Raw genomic sequence first — 18,834 nt, 5'->3', positions numbered from 1 at the left:
TTATATACAACCTAAACTTATCTATATACTATCTCAAATTATTAGCTGATCACCAGTGATATTTATTCATAGATAGAGCACCAAAATGGGGTTATTACATGGTATATCACTCCTGCATTTGGCAGTGACCGCAGGGGTTATGATCAATCTGCGCCGCGCAGAAGCACAAACCATTAACGAGCACTGCCGCGGGCGCTGCGGAAACATGGACATTCCCTATCTGTTTGGCATTGGCGGCGGTTGCTACTTGAACAAGAAGTTCTTAACATTAATGATATTATTGACTAAAATTGAACTTATATTAGAGAATAAAGAAATATTTGAAAGTTAAATAAACATATATACCATATTAAATTTTAATGATAAAGTAATAAACGTTCTTATTAAATTAATTATTATTTTCATTTATCATAACGTTTAGATATTACATACAGGTGTAAGTATAGGCCTCCTGAGTCTCTTTGCAATGAGCCTGATGCTATGTTGGGGAATAAGAAAAAGAAAATTGATTATGCTTAAAGAGAAGTTCTTTGAACAAAATGGTGGGCTGATGTTACAACAAAGACTATCAAGTACTGAGAAAGGACCTTTTGAGACAACTAAAATCTTCACAGCGAAAGAGCTAGAAGTGGCAACAAACAATTACCATGAAAGTAGAGTCATTGGTGAAGGAGGTTATGGAATAGTTTATAAAGGAATATTGCCAAACAACAAGGTGGTCGCCATAAAAAAGTCCAAATTTGGGGCTCAAATAGTCCCAACTGAGCAAATTGAACAATTCATCAATGAGGTAATTCTGCTCATGCAAATTAACCATAGAAATGTGGTTAGGCTTTTAGGTTGTTGTCTGGAGACCGAAGTACCTCTCTTAGTTTATGAATTCATTACCAATGGAACTCTTTTTCAACATATCCACAATAAAGGCAATGAAGCATATACCTCACTTTCATGGGAATTGAGATTGAAGATTGCAACTGAAACTGCAGGAGCTTTAGCATACTTACACTATGAAACCAATACCCCAATTGTTCACAGAGATATAAAGACAATGAACATACTTTTGGATGAAAATTTCATAGCAAAGGTGTCAGATTTTGGAACGTCAAGGTTAATTCCTATAGATGAAGATCAGTTATCAACTTTGGTGCAAGGCACAGTTGGGTACTTAGACCCTGAATACTTGCAAACAAGCCAACTTACTGAAAAGAGTGACGTGTATAGCTTTGGAGTTGTTCTAGGGGAGCTATTAACAGGGCAGAAAGCCTTTTCTTTTGATAAATCAAACAATGTTAGTCAAGTCCTAGCAATGTCCCTCCTCTCTTTGAAAGATGATGATCAGTTTAACAAATTCATTGATGATGATATCCTCAATGATGGAAATATGGAGGTAATTAAAGAAGTTGCAAATCTTACAAAACGATGTTTGAGGATAAAAGGTGATGATAGACCTACCATGAAAGAAGTAGCTATGGAGCTAGAGGGATTACGAGCTATGTCAAAGCATCCATGGATGAACGTTGATCATCTAGACACTGAAGAATCTCAACATTTGCTTGGGGCAAAACTTCCAATTAATCCTTACAGTGGTTATGATCTTGAATGTGGTTCGAGTGGTGCTACAACTGCTATGTATGACAGCATGCAAACTCAACCAATATTGAATCCATTTGATGACGGGCGCTAGAGATTGCATCGTCAACACTCTAAATCTTTTAACTAGCAAATTACTTTTGTTGTCATCAGTTTTGTTTTCAATGCATGCAATGTAGATTATTTGATTTATTACTGGTTATTTGTTTCATAGATACAAATATAATAAGAATAAATTGATATAAGTTAGGTTAAATAATCATTTTGTATTTTGTGTTTTGTCCAAAAACAGACTTGGTACTCTATGTTCTTAATAATGTTTATTTAGTACTCTGTAATTTGAAATTTTACATATTTAGTATTTGGACTCAAATTTGATCAATTAAATTTTATAAATATGATGAAACTGTCCTTAGTAATATGTAATTAAATAATTAAATTTTTATTTGAATCTCATATAATTGATGGTGTTATCCCAAAAATTAGCATTGATGACGTGGCAAGTGATCCTTGGACACGGGGCTGACACCCGGAAAGGCTCTGCTAGAGTATCGACCAGAAGACGCATTAGAAGCAGTAAGCAGCCCAGTCTTACCTGCGACCAGTCTGGTCGATGGTTCCGCATACAAAGCAACATTATTGTGAAGATCTTAGTAAATCCCGAATTTAACTCACAATCTCCTGAGTATCCGATTATTCAGGAGAGAATATCTGTAACAATCTTTTGTAATCCCCCTTGAGCCTATAAATAGCAAAAGATAGCTCAAGGAAGGGACTTTTGGCTTTTGAATTATTTGATACTATAGTAATTCTCCTAGTGATATTATATTGTTCTTCAGAGGTTAGTGAAACTCATTGAACCCTTGTTCTTTGATCACTCCTTTGATTCTATATCAATAATAGTCTAAGTGGACGTAGGTTATTACCAGATCCTGGGGCCGAACCACTATAAAAATATCGTGTTGTTATTACTTTTTTTCATTACGTTCTTCTCTACACATTCATTCATATCAAGCATATTCTGACTCCGTGTCAGTTGGCCAAATCCCGGGTCAACATTCTGGTGCTTTTATTGAGAGCTTGATTAATCATTGCTGAGAAAACTAATGGCGAAAACTGGAAGGAAAGCTGGATAGGCGGCCGCTGCTGCGCCATCAAATCCACTTCCTCCTCCCCTGCAAGCGTGGCGGAGGATGGGCCACATCTGAACTTTGAGGAGGAAGAAATGGATGATGCAACGCTGAAGAGTACCCTGGGGGCGTTGCAGGAAGAGCTGGCTAGTCTGAAAGCCAGTCAAGAGACTGCTGCTGGAGTTGTGGCGCGGCAGCAGCAGGAGATTGAACGGCAGCGCGCGGAACTAAGCGAAAGGCAGGCGGAGATGGACCGCCGCCAAAGTGAAGCCATGGCAGCCCTCGAGGCGGCCTTGCAGCTGGCAAGGAATCAGGCCGCACCTGTTTCGCAACCTGACCAACCTGGCAATGGCCCACCCCAGAGGGGTCCTAATCCAAGCCCACCGATCCAGCCTTTAAGTCCACAAAGGCCTGAGCAGCCTCAAGCGCCCCATGACGACGTCCCGCTGGACCCTGAGGCGCAGCCACCATCCCAGGCTGGTCGCGGCAATCCCCCGCATCAAAGGCATAATAGGGCTGAGCATCAGCCTCGTAGTCCTAGACGCCGTAGGGGTGATGAGCCAAACCTACCGAGCAGAGGTCAATATCCCCCTGGTAACAGGAGGGACTCAGAGTTAGGCTCTGCGGTCCGGGGTCCCCCACGACACGATGATGCACGGGGACACCACGACCAGCGCAGGCCGCCCTCTAACGCTCGAGACGTTTCAGCCAGGAATGGAAATCGAGGGAACAGCCGATCCCACCATAGCCAGTCGAGGTTCAGAGATGGCCATGGATATAATGAGGCTGACTCAAGCAAGGGGAACGCTGGCCGAAGAAATGAAGAAAGAGGTAAAGGCAGGAGCCATGTACCTCATGATGATCAACCCAATAGATGGGATGCTGGGGGGCAGCCCAAACAAAATAATGTCTTCAACTGGCTCGGGGGTAGCGAGCAGCGGAGAAGAGACGAGGATTTGCGTGACGTACTCAACGATCGCCGCGAGCGACATGGCGAGAATGTCCCCCCGGCAACAGAGGCCACAACGATTCCTGCCGCTGTACAGGCCCAGATAGACGCCCTCAACCAGGCAGTGCAACAGCTGGTCGGGGGAAGGACATCTTACATCGACCACGATAGGAGGAAAGGCACTCCTTTCGTACAGAGGATAGCTAATGCCGAAACTCCAAGCAAGTTCAAAATGCCTACACTCCCAAACTTTGATAGGTATGGAGACCCAGTGTCTCATGTCAACAAGTTTGAAATTCAAATGGACATTCAGAAAGTGTCCGAAGATGCTCAGTGCAGGATCTTCCCTGCAACACTTTCTGAAGCTGCGCAGGAATGGTTTTTTAAGTTCCCTCCCGCAAGTATAGTTTCCTAGGAAATGTTCGTAAGGGAGTTTTACGGACAGTTCTATGCAGGTCGTGTGCATCCAACTGAAGCAAACCAGCTGGTTGAAATTCGCCAGCAGGATGGGGAGTCAGTAAAGGACTACATCCAGCGCTTTATGCGAGCGGTGGCTGGAGCAAAAACGGTGGGGGACGAAGGCAAAATGATGGCCATTACCGTAGGGGTTAAACGTCGTTCTCCCCTCTAGAAAAGTCTCCGAAAGGAAGGAGTGAGAACTACCCAAGAATTTTTAGACCGAGCTGATCGCTACATCAAGCTCGAAGAAGCCATTGTTGATGATGGAAAGCCATCAAGCAAGGATAAGAAGGCTTCCGAACCCGCCAAAGCCGCCAATGGTTCCAAACCTAATGGCAACGGCAAAGGCAACGAGAACGGCAACGGCAATGGCAAGAATGGTGGAAAACGGCCGTATAACGAGCCTTCCACCTCCGACAACAAACGAGCCAAGGGTAATCGTTATGAACCTCGGTTCACTAACTACACTGCCCTCGTTGAGTCTCGGGGAGAGGTTTATCAGGCCACAAGTTCTAGTGTGCCTTACAAAAAACCTGGCCCCATTCGAAAGGATATATCGAAAAGAGACACTACCAAGTTCTGTCGTTATCATAACAACTACGGACATGACACCAATGAATGCAACCAGTTGAAAGACGAAATCGAGTTCCTTATTAGACAAGGACACTTGAGAAGATACGTACGGGCCTCGGGAAATTCCCAACGAGAAGCTCCGGGTGGCAACGAGCAAGCGCCCATGCGCCAACGCTCGCCACCCTTACAGTCTGCCCCCGTGACTGGAACACTCTTAACCATCTGTGGAGGCCCGCACCTCACGGGAAATAGCGGAAAGGCCAGGGAACGATATGCTCGGACTCTGCGCCACGACCAAGACATCGAGATGATGACTGTGGAGGACCGTGCACCAAAAAAGGCTCGGTCAGAGGAAGGTGAGATAACCTTCTCTGATGGCGACGCTCAACACGTCAGGTTCCCACATTCCGATCCATTGGTCGTGGACATCCAGATGGCCAACATGATGGTGAAGAGAGTACTGGTCGATACAGGAAGTTCAGTGAATATCCTGTATAAATCAACACTGGAACGCATGAAATTGTCCGTTAAGGACTTGGAGCCCTGCAACCAAACGATATACGGCTTCTCTGGAGAAGGACTCGCCCTCGCCAGATTGATCAAACTCCCAGTAACGACGGGTACAGCGCCTGCAACAAAGACATTACTCGCCACTTTTGTAGTGGTTGATTGTCCCTCGGCGTACAATGCCGTTATTGGAAGGCCCATAATGGTTGATCTGCGGGCCGTCATCTCTATGTGGCACTTGGCCATGAAGTTCCCAACAGACGCGGGGGTAGGACGCCTATTAGGAAACCAGAGGGAGGCCAGGGAGTGCTACAACGCCTCAATCACAAAGGCGAATAACGGAACGCCGAAGAGCACTACCCCAGATAGGTTGCAGATGGCGGTTGATACACAAACCCAATCCGGTGATGGAGTCACCAAATAGGGTGTTGCCCAAAGTGAGGATAGAGATCTAGATCTTCGCTTTGGGGATTTTGAAGAAAATGTTGGACCCGTCGAGGACCTGGAGGAGGTCCAACTCGACAAAGAAGACCCGACCAGAGTCGTAAAGGTTGGGAAAAATTTAGAGCCTACCACGAAGAGCGCACTGGTGGAATTTTTGCAAAAGAACCAGAAGGTTTTCGCCTGGTCGCATAAAGACATGGCTGGGATAGATCCCGCAGTTATCAGCCATGTCCTGAATATAGACAAGACCTTTCCACCCGTACAACAAAAGAGAAGGCTGCTCGATAAAGATAGATCAAGAGCCTTAAAAGAAGAAGTCGAAAGACTAAAGGAGAATGGGTTCATCAGGGTGGCATTTTATCCATCATGGGTCTCAAATCCAGTGCTGGTTCCCAAGCCTAACGGCAAATGGCGGACCTGCGTGGATTTTACGGACCTCAATAAGGCCTGCCCAAAAGACTGCTTCCCACTCCCAAGAATCGACCAGCTGGTCGATGCAACTGCAGGGCACGAGATCCTCTCGTTCATGGATGCATATTCAGGCTACAACCAGATTAGCATGCACCCCCCTGACGAGGATCACACCAGCTTTCAGACGGGCTTATACTGTTACAAAGTAATGCCCTTCGGACTGAAAAACGCAGGTGCGACTTACCAACGGCTAGTCAACCACATGTTTAAGGAGCTAATCGGGGTAAACATGGAGGTATACGTGGACGACATGCTGGTAAAGTCTAAGAAGTCAGAAGGACATGTGAGGGATTTACAAAAGTGCTTTAGTGTATTGAACAAATACCAGATGAAGTTAAATCCCCTCAAATGTTCCTTCGGAGTTGGATCATGGAAGTTTTTGGGGTTCATTGTAAATTCAAGAGGAATCGAGGCCAACCCCGACAAGATAAAAGGCCTGATCGACATGAAGTCGCCAGAAAGAATCAAAGATGTACAAAGTTTAACCGGGAGAATCGCAGCCCTAAGTAGATTCATTTCGAAATCAACACACAAGTGTGTCCCTTTTTTCAATCTACTTAGAGGGAATAAGAAGTTTGAATGGACAGGAGATTGCGAGCAAGCATTCCAGGCCTTGAAAGCTCATATGGCACAGCCTCCCATCTTATCAAAACCTATCGAAAGAGAAACTTTGTTTATTTACCTGGCGATTACTGAAGTTGCTGCTGGCGCGGTACTAGTGCGAGAGGAGGAAGGCGTACAAAAGGCAGTCTACTATGTTAGCAAGAGGCTGATTGGGGCAGAATTGAGGTATCCACCAATCGAGAGGTTAGCATATTGCTTAATCCTGGCCTCTAGGAAGTTATGCCCCTACTTTCAAGCCCATCCAATTACAGTTCTAACTGACCAGCCCCTTTGGCAAGTCCTCCAAAAACTAGAGGCGGCTGGGTGATTACTAAAATGGGTAGTCGAATTAGGGCAGTTCGACATAACTTATTCACCGCGAGCAGCAGTCAAGGGACAAGTCTTGGCCGACCTTATTGCAGAGTTCACCGAACACCCAGACAACGAATAGTGCGAACAACCTAAAGTGCTTGAGCCTCGAGACAAAGCTCCTTCGTGGAAGTTATTCACGGATGGTTCATCCAACGAATCCCACGCTGGAGTGGGGGTGATATTGATAACGCCGGAGGGGCATCGATTTCACTGCGCCATCAGGTTCGACTTCACCGCGTCAAATAATGAAGCGGAATACGAAGCACTCCTCGCTGGGTTGAGGATGGCAAAGGATATGAGCATAAAAACGCTTGATATCTACAGTGATTCACAGCTGGTGGTGAATCAAGTCCTAGGAGAATATCAAGCGCGAGGCTTGAAAATGGTGGCCTACTTAAATAAAACAAAAGACCTGCTGGCCCAGTTCACGAAGTACACCCTCCAGCAAATCCCGCGAGATCAGAATTCAAACGCAGATGCCTTAGCCAAACTCGCGAGCGCGAAGGATGCTGACACTTTGAACATCGTGCCAGTAGAGAGACTGAGTAAACCAAGCATACAAGCGGTCGAGTCCAGTATGGAGATTCAGATGGAAGATACATGGATGGCACCTTATTTGGAGTATCTGACAAATGGTATGCTGCCAACAGATAGAAACAAAGCCAGAACTCTACAAAGGCGAGCTGCTAGGTACATACTGGTCGATGGTGTTATGTACCGAAGAGGATATTCCTTGCCACTACTCAGATGCGTTACACCAGAAAAAGCTAAGGAACTCATGAAAGAGGTGCATGAAGGCTTCTGTGGGGATCACGCTGGGGGGCAAAGTTTGGCAAAGAAGATTCTAAGGCAAGGCTACTTCTGGCCAACTATGAACGAGGATTTGATGGAGTTTGTACGAAGATGTGATAAATGTCAAAGATTCTCCAAGATTCCACGAGCAGCTCCAAACGAATTGAAACAGATGCAAAGTCCATGGACTTTTGTAGTATGGGGGATAGATTTGATTGGATCCCTACCTACAGGGAAAGGAGGAGTAAAGTACGCAGTCGTGGCAGTCGATTACTTCACTAAATGGGTCGAAGCTGAACCGCTCGCTACCATCACGACCAAGAAAGTCCTTGACTTTGTTATCAAAAACATTGTCTGTCGATATGGTTTGCCTAGAAAGATAGTTTCAGACAATGGAACCCAGTTTGACAGCGATTTATTCACCGATTTCTGCGAAAGACATGGAGTCATTAAAAGCTTTTCTTCAGTTGCACACCCTCAGGCGAATGGGCAGGTCGAAGCCGTGAATAAAACTCTTAAAGACACCCTGAAGAAGAGGCTCGAAGAAGCTAAGGGAGCGTGGCCAGATCAATTGCCTGAAGTCCTCTGGTCGTATCGAACGTCTCACCGAACAGCGACAGGACATACCCCATTTTCCTTGGCCTACGGATATGAGGCGATGTTACCTGTCGAATTAGATCCCCCCTCACATCGACGTCTAACATACAACCAGGACCAGAACAGCCAATTGATGATGGAATCCCTAGACTCGATTGACGAAATACGGGAGAAGGCCCAACTCCAAGTTGCTGCATACCAACAAAAAGTCGCCCGGTACTTTAACTCCAAAGTTAAAGAAAGAAAATTCAATATCGGAGACTTGGTGCTACGACGAGTTTTCTTAAATACCCGCGACCCCACTGCTAGAGTGCTCGGACTTAATTGGGAAGGACCTTACCAGATTGAAGAAGTCCTTCATCCAGGCACCTACAAACTTGCACGCTTAAACGAAGATCTCGTTCCACGTTATTGGAATGGAGAACACTGCGCAAGTATTATCAGTGAACAGTCCTTTTTAAAGAACTGGCTTATATTAATTTTTCTTTTTACAAGTTTAGCAAAGAGGGTTAGCCACTCTGTATGGCTAATCACTCGTATATGTAAGATTCTATTTCAGAATCACTCGTAAAGACATGTTTAGTCCATTTTTAATATGAGATTATAAGGGACTGTGCGCAGCCAGTCATTCTTGCCAACCTTTGTGAATTTATATTTACAAATATTTGTTCATTACGTGTGTTGTTTTGCTGTATTACAAGTATTATTCTTGCACACGAACAGGAATGTTCGAACAGGTCATGGTCAAGGCAAGTGACCAAGGACCTAAAGCTCCTCGATCACTTGGGGGACATATAAGGCACATCGATAGCAAAGCATACCATGAGGTATGTAAACACATGAACAAAATGAGTGAAAGCATGCTAAGGTACTTAGAGTATTTTTCAAATTTTATATTTTGTTAAATCATGCCAAAGTACTATGCTAAGTTCGGTCATACGAACAAATGTTATAAATGAAAATGTTATAGCATCATGCAATCTTTTACACCGCAAGCATCACTGCTTGGATGTAATTGTTCAAGTAAAAGAAAAAAGATTTACTGCCCGTGCAGCAAAGTTTAAAACGAAAATATTGTCTTTACATCATGACCCGTGGGTCGTGTAATCAAAAAGAAAGAAAAAATAATGGAAAAGCTCAAGAGGCATTTGGGGCCGGAGGGTCATTAGCAGCATTCTGGTTGACATCATCCTCAACAGCCCCTTCTTCTTCTTTAGCACCAACCAGGCTTGGGGAAGCAGGAATCCTCGCTCTTGCCTCCTCTTCTGCCAGTTGGGCAGTGCAACGAGCCAGCTCGGCAGCCCTGATATCCTCTGAAAGATAGCTGAAGTCGGCTCCCTAATTGTGTTTCCAGAAGTTGTAGAAACATCGGAGCGTCGTCCTCTTATACCTTTCCAGATTTTTGGAGTTGTCAAGCTCCAGCTGCTTTACTTTGCCCTCAAGAGTGGCGATGGCCTCGTCCTTGGGCTTAAGCACCTCTTCCAATCTCTTGACTTCGCGAAGATGGGTTCAGCTGGCATCTTGATACTCCTGCCTCGACTTTATCGCAGCTTCCTTTACAGCTTCAACCTCCGACAACTTTGTCATCGCAGCGTCCCTCTGTTGAACCATCGCCTCCAACTCCTTGGCGTGCCTGGCCTCTGCAGCCGAAAGCTCCTCGGCTGCCTTCACCTGATACCCCTCAATGGCCTTTGCCCTAGCCTGCTCGATGGTGGCTTGGGTGCGGGTGCGAGCAGTGGTGGCAGACAGCAAAGCCTGAATACAGAGGATAAGAGTTAGAACCTATGGCAAAGACTAAAAGACTAAGGCCAAAAGGATTAAAGAAGTACTTACGCTGGCTTTTTTGTTCAAGGTCCTGTTCAGGATTAGGTCGACCGTCATATTTTCTGCCTCAACCATTGCATCCTTTGCTACTCGTACGGCACGGCTAGAGAGTTTGGCCCCAAGGGTCTCTTCCCGCCTGTCTTGTTCCCTGCTGGGCGCAGCCGGAGGAGGGATCTTTGGAACGGGAGGAGTCTCTTTCTCGACAGGGGCCGGAGGATGAATAGAAGTTTGCCCAGCTGGCACGTCCCTGGGAGGGTCCTCTGTTCGACTTTTCTTGGCCGGTCTCTAGCTTGTTTCGCCGGTCTGTCTCCGCGATGACTTCCTTCGGAGCTGAGGAACTTCTTCTTCCTCCTCAGCAGTGTATAGATCGAAGACGTTGGGAGTGTCCATATCTGCACACAAGAAAAAACATGCAATGGGTAAAGATAAAAGCAGATGAAAATTCTTTATACAACAGAAAAGAGGTCACAAAGTGAATACCAGAGCTACAACTACTGGTCGCTATACTATTGACTCTATTAGTCATACACTCACTATCTGGCACGAAGAAGTCTGGCCCTAGATTTGGAGTATATGTAAAGTTGCCATCCCCGTCAAACAGATGACAGGGAATTGGCAAACTATTTAAAAGTAAAATAATTTTACCGTTCTCTTCAGAAGATTCCCCCAAGTCCACAACTGGCTCTTTGGCCTTTTGTTTCCCCTTGCCTTGGGGAGCAGAAGGCCTTTCTACGGAAGAATTGCACATGGGCTCCCTGATTGTAACCCCTGTTGGCCTCCTCCAAGGAGGGGACGCAGGAGGTTACTGCTCGGGAACCCCCTCGGCAGTGGCATCGTCTACCACGGACCCTCTTGTTTCATGGCGAGGAGCCAGGAGGCCAGACAGCCTCAAGTTTTCATCGGTAACCAGGGACTTGACGCTTTTTTCTGCGTCTGTCATCCTGGCCAGTCTATTGGACCTCAACACCATGTCTGGTGTTGGGGTCGGACGTAACCATGGGCCTGAAAGACAAAGTACAGTTTGAGAAAAATGAAAGGAGACTCTTTGGTTAAAAGTATCGATCAGTCAAAGACAAGCAATTACCTCCTCGAGCGAAGGCCAGGTTGTTGCTGGTTATGTCCGGTGTAAGGAAGTACTCCTTACTGTATTTCCCCACGTTCGATATATGCGTGGTGTCACTCAGGAACGTCTGGTTGGTCTCCTGATGATAGAAGTGGAAGAAACCCGTTCTATATTGTTGCGGGTTGGATTTAAGGTCAAAAAGATAATTGACCTCATGAGGGGTAGGTTCTGGCCATTTCTTGAGTTTGTACAGGATATAGAGTGCGGCCAACATTCTATATCCATTTGGAGTAATTTGGAAGGGGGCGACACCGAAATAATTGGTCACCCCCTCATAAAAAGGATGTAGAGGGAGGTAAGCCCCCGCCTCTAAGTGATACCGAGACCAGGCACTGTATATACCTACGGGGAGGTTAGCCCTTTGGTCTGCTGCAAGAATTGTAATGGAAACCCCTGTAAGAGGGTATTTCCTGAAGTAATTAGCAACCATCCGAAGGGTCACTAAGCTGGTCGGGGAAGTATACCACTCGACATCAGGCAGATTCTGATGGCGAGGGCGAGCCCTGGTTTGGATATTAGGGTCAGGAGCAGGATTTTCTCAACCACTGGTCGAGGGAGCCTTAGCCTGCGAATTAGGCTGGGCAGGAAGCTTTGGACTATTTTCGGACTCCGGCCTTTTCTTGCCTACGGATTTGGAACGTGCCATTTAAGGAGGAGAAGGAAAAAGTCTAGTAGAGGATCGTGAGAAGGGAATCTCGTGAACTCGGTCGACCGGTTGTTCTTCGCCCTCGAGCAGCTGGGCGAGAAGATCGTCGTCGATGGGTCGTTCACCTCCCCACAAATCTGGCATCAATGTCTGCAAACAGAAGAATGGGGAGGTGAGGATAAAGAATTTGCAAAGGCTTTTTAGAATAACGCTGGTCGAGTATAAAAGCCAAGCTTTTATACAATAGCATTCTAACAAAAAGCTAAGTGTTCCATACGAACAGTTTGAAAGACGGATCAGAGGGTGAAAGTAAAAAGTTTTTCAAAAAAGCTTTTTCAACTCCTCTTAGGGCGGGAAAAACCTATTTTCCAACTAGCCTAAAGGTCGAACTTTTACTTCGATTTTACGTCCTAAAAGTATGATCCTGACTATTAAACTAACTCGTAACCCTTTTTTGCCTACAAAACATTCTATTCACAAGCGTCTCAAACCAGAAACAGATAAGCTCAAACAGTCAACATACAGAAGCATGCACCACGAAAATTTGAAGCATAAGAATTCGAAAACTTACCAAGAAAATGATCGTGGAGATGGAAAAAGGGCCTTCAGAGATCAAGAAACTCTCGGTCTGAGTCTTGAAAATACAGAAGAAACGGTCTCCGGGGACAATTAAAGCTCTGGTTTTTAGGGTTTCTTGAGAAGGCAATGGCGTGCGTAAAAAGAAAAGGAAGATTTAGAAGGTATTATGTAAGTTTGTCTGTGGCATTAAAAATGTGTAATCATCAGTTTCCTTTTTTTGAAGTATGGGGAAGCGGAATGGCCGTCGAATTATTTCTGGGGAACCGAAAAGACGTGATTAGACAGAAATAGGTTACTTTTTCCAAGAACACACGAAGGGTTCTGATACGTAAGGCGGGGTTACCGAAGAGTCATTCGCTCAAAAGTTTATTTATTTCTCGTGATAAATAAACTTGGGGGAAAATGTTATCCAAAAAATTAGCATTGATGACGTGGCAAGTGATCCCTGGACACGTGGCTAACACCCGGAAAGGCTCTGCTAGAGCATCGACCAGAAGACGCATTAGAAGCAGTAAGCAGCCCAGTCTTACCTGCAACTAGTCTGGTCGATGGTTCCGCATACAAAGCAACATTATTGTGAAGATCTTAGTAAATTCTGAATTTAACTCACAATCTCCTGAGTATCCGATTATTCAGGAAAGAATATCTGTAACAATCTTTTGTAATCCCCCTTGAGCCTATAAATAGCAAAAGATAGCTCAAGGAAGGGACTTTTGGCTTTTGAATTATTTGAGACTATAGTAATTCTCCTAGTGATATTATATTTTTCTTCAGAGGTTAGTGAAACTCATTGAACCATTGTTCTTTGATCACTCCTTTGATTCTATATCAATAATAGTCTAAGTGGACGTAGGTTATTACCAGATCCTGGGGCCGAATCACTATAAAAATATCGTGTTGTTATTACTTTTTGTCATTACGTTCTTCTCTACACATTCATTCATATCAAGCATATTCTGACTCCGTGTCAGTTGGCCAAATCCCGGGTCAACAGATGGTAGTTTGGTCATACTGATAAAATTTTATTGATCAAATTTGAAGTCTGGGTGTCAAATGTACATATAATTTCAAATTATATGGTACCACATAAGTATTTTTAAAAATATAGGGTACCATGTTTGTATTTCGATAAAGCACAGGGTACCAAATAAATATTTACCCTATAAATTATTACTAAATTAAATATTTCTTCATGTAAAAATGCATATTACATGTAGATGTGATTATCAATTTATGGGAATCATAATTATATCAATAATTTATTTTTTCTACTTTTGGAATACATTGAACTCTTATTTTTTTAAAAGGGAAATTTAAAATAAAAAAATTACTTGATTTTGGCAAAAAAAAATTACTTTTTTACGTTTGAACAAAGTTTTTTTTTCAAATTTACTATTTTAGGCAAATTTTTATATTTTTACGGTTTTTCTTATTTGCATTGTTTTCAAGTTATTTTTTTAGTTATATTTTTTATGTTAAGTTGTTCTAATGTATATTGTTCTTTGTGTTGTTTTTTTAGTTTATTTTTTGTTGATGTAGTGAGTTGCTAGTGAGTTATTTTTTAGTTACTATTTTTTAAACCATAATTTTGTAATTGTGAAATTTTAAAATTGTATTTTTAAAATTTGAGTTAATAAAATTGAAAAAAAAGTTAGGGACGACATTAAAAATGTGTATTTATGAAAACAAAGTTTTTTTTTTTTAATCTATGAGTCATACTGTAAATAAAGCAAAGAATATAGAGAGTACAAATAATGTGAAGATAAAAGACTAATCTTGTTATATCTTTATTTATAAAAAGTGTGTATTTAACATAATTTTCTTAGTTTATTGAATTTTGTTATTTTTTAGTTAAAGTTAATAGTTATAATTAAAACCATTAAAATAATCAATTAATTATGTAGTAGCCAAATAACATTATAACGAAATATCTAAATTTATTGTTTATATTATACATATTTATGTATAAATGTTTGTTATATTTAAAATATTATAAACTCAAAATATTAAATTTATAATTTTATATTTATTTAATTGAAATTTATCAGAACTTTTTCAATATAAAACAAAATATTTAATTTAAAATTAAAATTAAAATATATCATATATGAATTATAATATAAAAAGTATCAAAAGTTATGCAAATAAAATTTAAACAAATAGAAGTAAATTGTTAGACATGCTTTGCATGTGCTTTACCCTAGTGTACATATAAATATAAATATACACAATGTGAAAAGAAGCTAGGAGAAGCAACTGAAGCAAAAAGGGTTAGACATTGGCTATGGTTGGTAGAAAGGATGGATACTTGGATGGATGGAGATTTGGTTGAATAGAGAAGATAATATCTTTCTTGTAATATGAGAGTTACTGCAAGATAAATTGGTTATTGCATTAATAGAATATAGCAATTACATCCCTTGCGAAAGACATTTTAAACATAACCAATATCACAAGCAATGTTAACTTTGATCAAAGTTTAACATTTTAACCAACAAAATAATAAAGAACTCCCAAACACCCAAAATTACTTCCCATTTTTGTATCAATAAGCCAAAGGAGCAACAACAAAACACTATAAAACACCCAACACAAAAGAGAAGATAACTAAAGTGTTCTTTTACAATTTATTGAAAATGAAAACGATGCAAACGAAACATAAACAGGGAAATATGACATTATTTGGAAGGACCAACGACCAATTGATTTGGAATGGTGCCTTCGATCCACTTCCACAAGTCTTCACCATGGTTCTTGCAAAGAGACAAAAAGAAGAACACACGACAGAACCAACAAAGAGAAGAACGAAAAAGAAAGAAAAAAATCAGAAGAGAAAATGTTTCTCTCAGTTTTGGGCAAAAAGAGAGAAGTGAACTGATGGTGGCTGACTTGATGTGACCGACTATAAATGGGAATGACTTTGGTATCTTTCCCTTTTTAAAAAAAAATTGATATGCAATGAAGACAAAACCAAACAATTTCCTCCAAAATGCAAATCGGGTAACTACGCCCACAGTGCCACAAAAATAGGATAATGCAAATAATATATTAGGAAAACATATTCAATTGAAAAAGATACTCACTAGCCCCCACATGATGAGATATATATTTTTTATACATATTTTTTATTTTATGAAAATGTCAAAATATCGTTTTTTTTTTATTGAGCTCCAAAACTATAACCTATCCATTGGGAGAATAACAAACATTAATTTATAACAAGTATTTTTACTATAAGGTTAAAAAATATATTTAGCATATATCAATTTTTGAGATCAAGAAATCACCACAAAAATTTTAGTCCACTCACAAATAATATTTTAACCAAATCAACAGTGTGTATGAGACTTACAAAAAAAAAATCTTAACAGTAAATCTCAAGCATTTGTGTGATTGTGAAAGCAAGGGTCATTGTCTGTGGCAAATTTGTTTATTTTTTTATTAGTATTTTTCTCAAATAGCAAAAAGTACCCAAGTTAGACATTTTTACACTACATTGAAGGTAGCTCTTTTTATTGGCAGCGTATCATCTACATAATTTTAGTTACATAGTTTCAATTTACTCAAACATGACTTTCACACACCAGTACTGTAGGTAGCTTTATTCTAAAATGGAGCTTAAGAAATAAATTTTAAATATATATATATATATTTATATGCTCATACAAGATATGCACTATTGATTTTAAAAAAATATTAAATGGAGGGACTAAATATTTTGGGTTCATTCCTAATAACAAAATATAATATAAGCTAACTATACAATCTAATCAGTGGTAAAAATGCAATATAAAGTAATGTTCAAGATCAAGGAGATGATGGAGAAACTTTTCCTACAGGGATATGGCAAAAATAAACATAAGATAATTTAATTAGAACAAATCCCAAGGATTTCCCGAGAGAGTCAAATCTTATCGTATCAAGGGCTTTTGTTAAAATATCTGCAATTTGTTTGTTTGTCGCGAGAATGTTAGACATGTTTTTTTGTAATATTTATTGCACTAGTATTATCACAAAAAATAGTTAAAAGTATCCAAATCAAACCCATAGGCGGCCATCATTTATTTCATCCACAACAATTGAGTATAACAACTTTCTGCAGCTATGTACTCAGCCTCGACAGTTGACAAGGATGTTGAATTTTGTTTCTTGTTATGCCAAGAAACCGAATTGTTCCCTAGATAGAAGCATCCAGCACTTGTGATTTTCCTATCATTTGCACTGCCTGCCCAATCAGCATCACTAAAACAAACAATGTTAGAGTTAATTTACTTTGAGCATCAAATTCCATACTCAAGCGTACTATTCACATAATGAATGGTACGCTTCAGTGTTGTCACATGGGATTCCATGGGATCCGTTGATACTGAGCACATACCCCAACACCGTAGCTTATGTCAGGTCGACTAGCTGTGAGATACAGAAAACTTCCAATCATACTTCTATATAGTGTTGGATTTACCCTTACACCATTTTCATCATTTGTCAGTTTGGCCGTAGTCCCAATTGGTGTTTTGGCTTGTTTGGCAAACTCCAGACCAAACTTTTTCACCAAGTTCTTGACATACTTAACTTAAGATATGAAGGTTCCATCTTCTGACTATTTGATTTGCAAACCTAGAAAATAGTTTAACTCACCTACCATGCTCATTTCAATATCATCGACATAAATTTGAGCAATAGCAATGTCAGAATGAACATTTTTAACGAAAAGAGTTTTATCAACTATGCCTCTTCTATAACCATTCATCACAAGAAATTGAGTTAATCTATCATACCAGACTCTAGGAGCTTGTTTCAAACCATAAAGAGCCTTTTTGAGTTGAAAAACATGGTAAGGAAAATGAGGATCTTCGAACCCCTTTGGTTGTTCAACAAAAGCTTCTTCATTCAAATTTCATTTAAAAAGGGTGATTTGACATCCATTTGGTATAGTTTCAAACCAACAATGCAAGCAACAAATAATAACAATCTTATGGTTTCAAGTCTTGCAACAGAGGAAAAAGTTTCATCGAAATCCACACCTTCAATTTGAGTATACCCACTACTACAAAAACATGCTTATAGGAGACTTTTTTAGGGAACTCACCTAGATACGAGCCCTAAAACATATCCTAGACTTTTTAGGACACTCATTGAGAGTCCTTAATGAATTTCTTTTAGGACTCGCAACTCGAGCCCTAAAAACTGATGCGTGTCCTAAAAGTTTGAATTTTTTTTAACAAAAGTACCTGGACTTTTTAGGACACTCATTGAGAGTCCTTAAAAAATTTATTTTAGGACACGCAAAGCGAGCCCTAAAAACTTATGTGTGTCCTAAAAGTTTGAATTTTTTTTAACAAAAGTTCCTGAACTTTTTAGGACACTCATTGAGAGTCCTTAAAGAATTTCTTTTAGGACAAGCAAAGCAAGCCCTAAAAACTTATGTGTGTCCTAAAAGTTTGAATAATTTTTTTTTAACTAAAGTTTTATTATATATTAAATCACAAAGAAAAAAAATACACAACAACCCATTATCTCTCTCTCTTCTTGCTCTCTTCCCCCATTCCCCTTTCTCTCTCTCTCTCTCTCACGCATGCCCACTGCCCAGCCACGAATGGCGGCGCTCCGGCCACCCCCCATCTACACGCGCCAGCCCAGGGTGTTCTCCGGCTGTAACGACCCAAAATCGCTAATAAGGCTTAAGGGCCTTGATTAGTGTGCCTAGAGGGCATAATGGAATTTATGTGTGATTTTAATGAGTAAAATGCATGATTATGATTTAAAGCATGTTATATGACTATTTGAGATGCATGACTATGTGTATTAGTATGCATGTAGGCCCTGATTGTGTTAGAAGGGCATAATTGTAATTTTGGCCATTTTGGGCATAACTGTATTGTTATGTGATGATTGTTGAGACCACATTGTTATGTGGATGTATCTGTGATTTGTGACTTGAGACGATCCCAGAGAGTAGATTAGCGGAAAAGTCAAGGCGGGACTTTATACCCGGCTCGGAGCGAGCCTGGGGGTATAAACAGGAAATTTAGAGAATATATTGAGAATTGTTACACCCAGATTTCGAGCTATGTTAAATATGACCTCGAAAGTTGGATTCGCAAACAAGTGGACTCTTAAGGTTGGAAATATGCTCCAGGATTAAATATCGAGCCTGCGGGACATAGACGCCCTC

General features: G+C 41.1%; 2 protein-coding genes across 2 annotated transcripts; one reads left to right on the top strand and one right to left on the bottom strand.

The window, feature by feature from the left end:
• Nucleotides 1–439: 439 nt before the first annotated feature.
• LOC133801140 (wall-associated receptor kinase 2-like) lies at nt 440–1,701 on the top strand. The gene has a single exon (XM_062239293.1). The coding sequence runs from the start codon at nt 467–469 to the stop codon at nt 1,682–1,684; it is 1,218 nt and encodes a 405-aa protein (XP_062095277.1). The 5' UTR covers nt 440–466; the 3' UTR covers nt 1,685–1,701.
• Nucleotides 1,702–16,720: 15,019 nt separating this feature from the next.
• Nucleotides 16,721–17,409, bottom strand: LOC133799510 (uncharacterized mitochondrial protein AtMg00810-like). The gene is made up of 3 exons (XM_062237523.1): nt 17,302–17,409; nt 17,027–17,202; nt 16,721–16,901 (listed from the first exon to the last, which is right to left on the bottom strand). The coding sequence occupies exons 1-3, from the start codon at nt 17,407–17,409 to the stop codon at nt 16,721–16,723; spliced, it is 465 nt and encodes a 154-aa protein (XP_062093507.1).
• Between the last annotated feature and the right edge of the window lie 1,425 nt (nt 17,410–18,834).

The sequence above is a fragment of the Humulus lupulus genome, chromosome 9 (assembly GCF_963169125.1).
Source record: "Humulus lupulus chromosome 9, drHumLupu1.1, whole genome shotgun sequence".
Lineage (NCBI taxonomy): Eukaryota > Viridiplantae > Streptophyta > Magnoliopsida > Rosales > Cannabaceae > Humulus > Humulus lupulus.
Note: the sequence above shows the minus strand (reverse complement) of the source record. Positions and strands in the feature narration are given on the sequence as shown.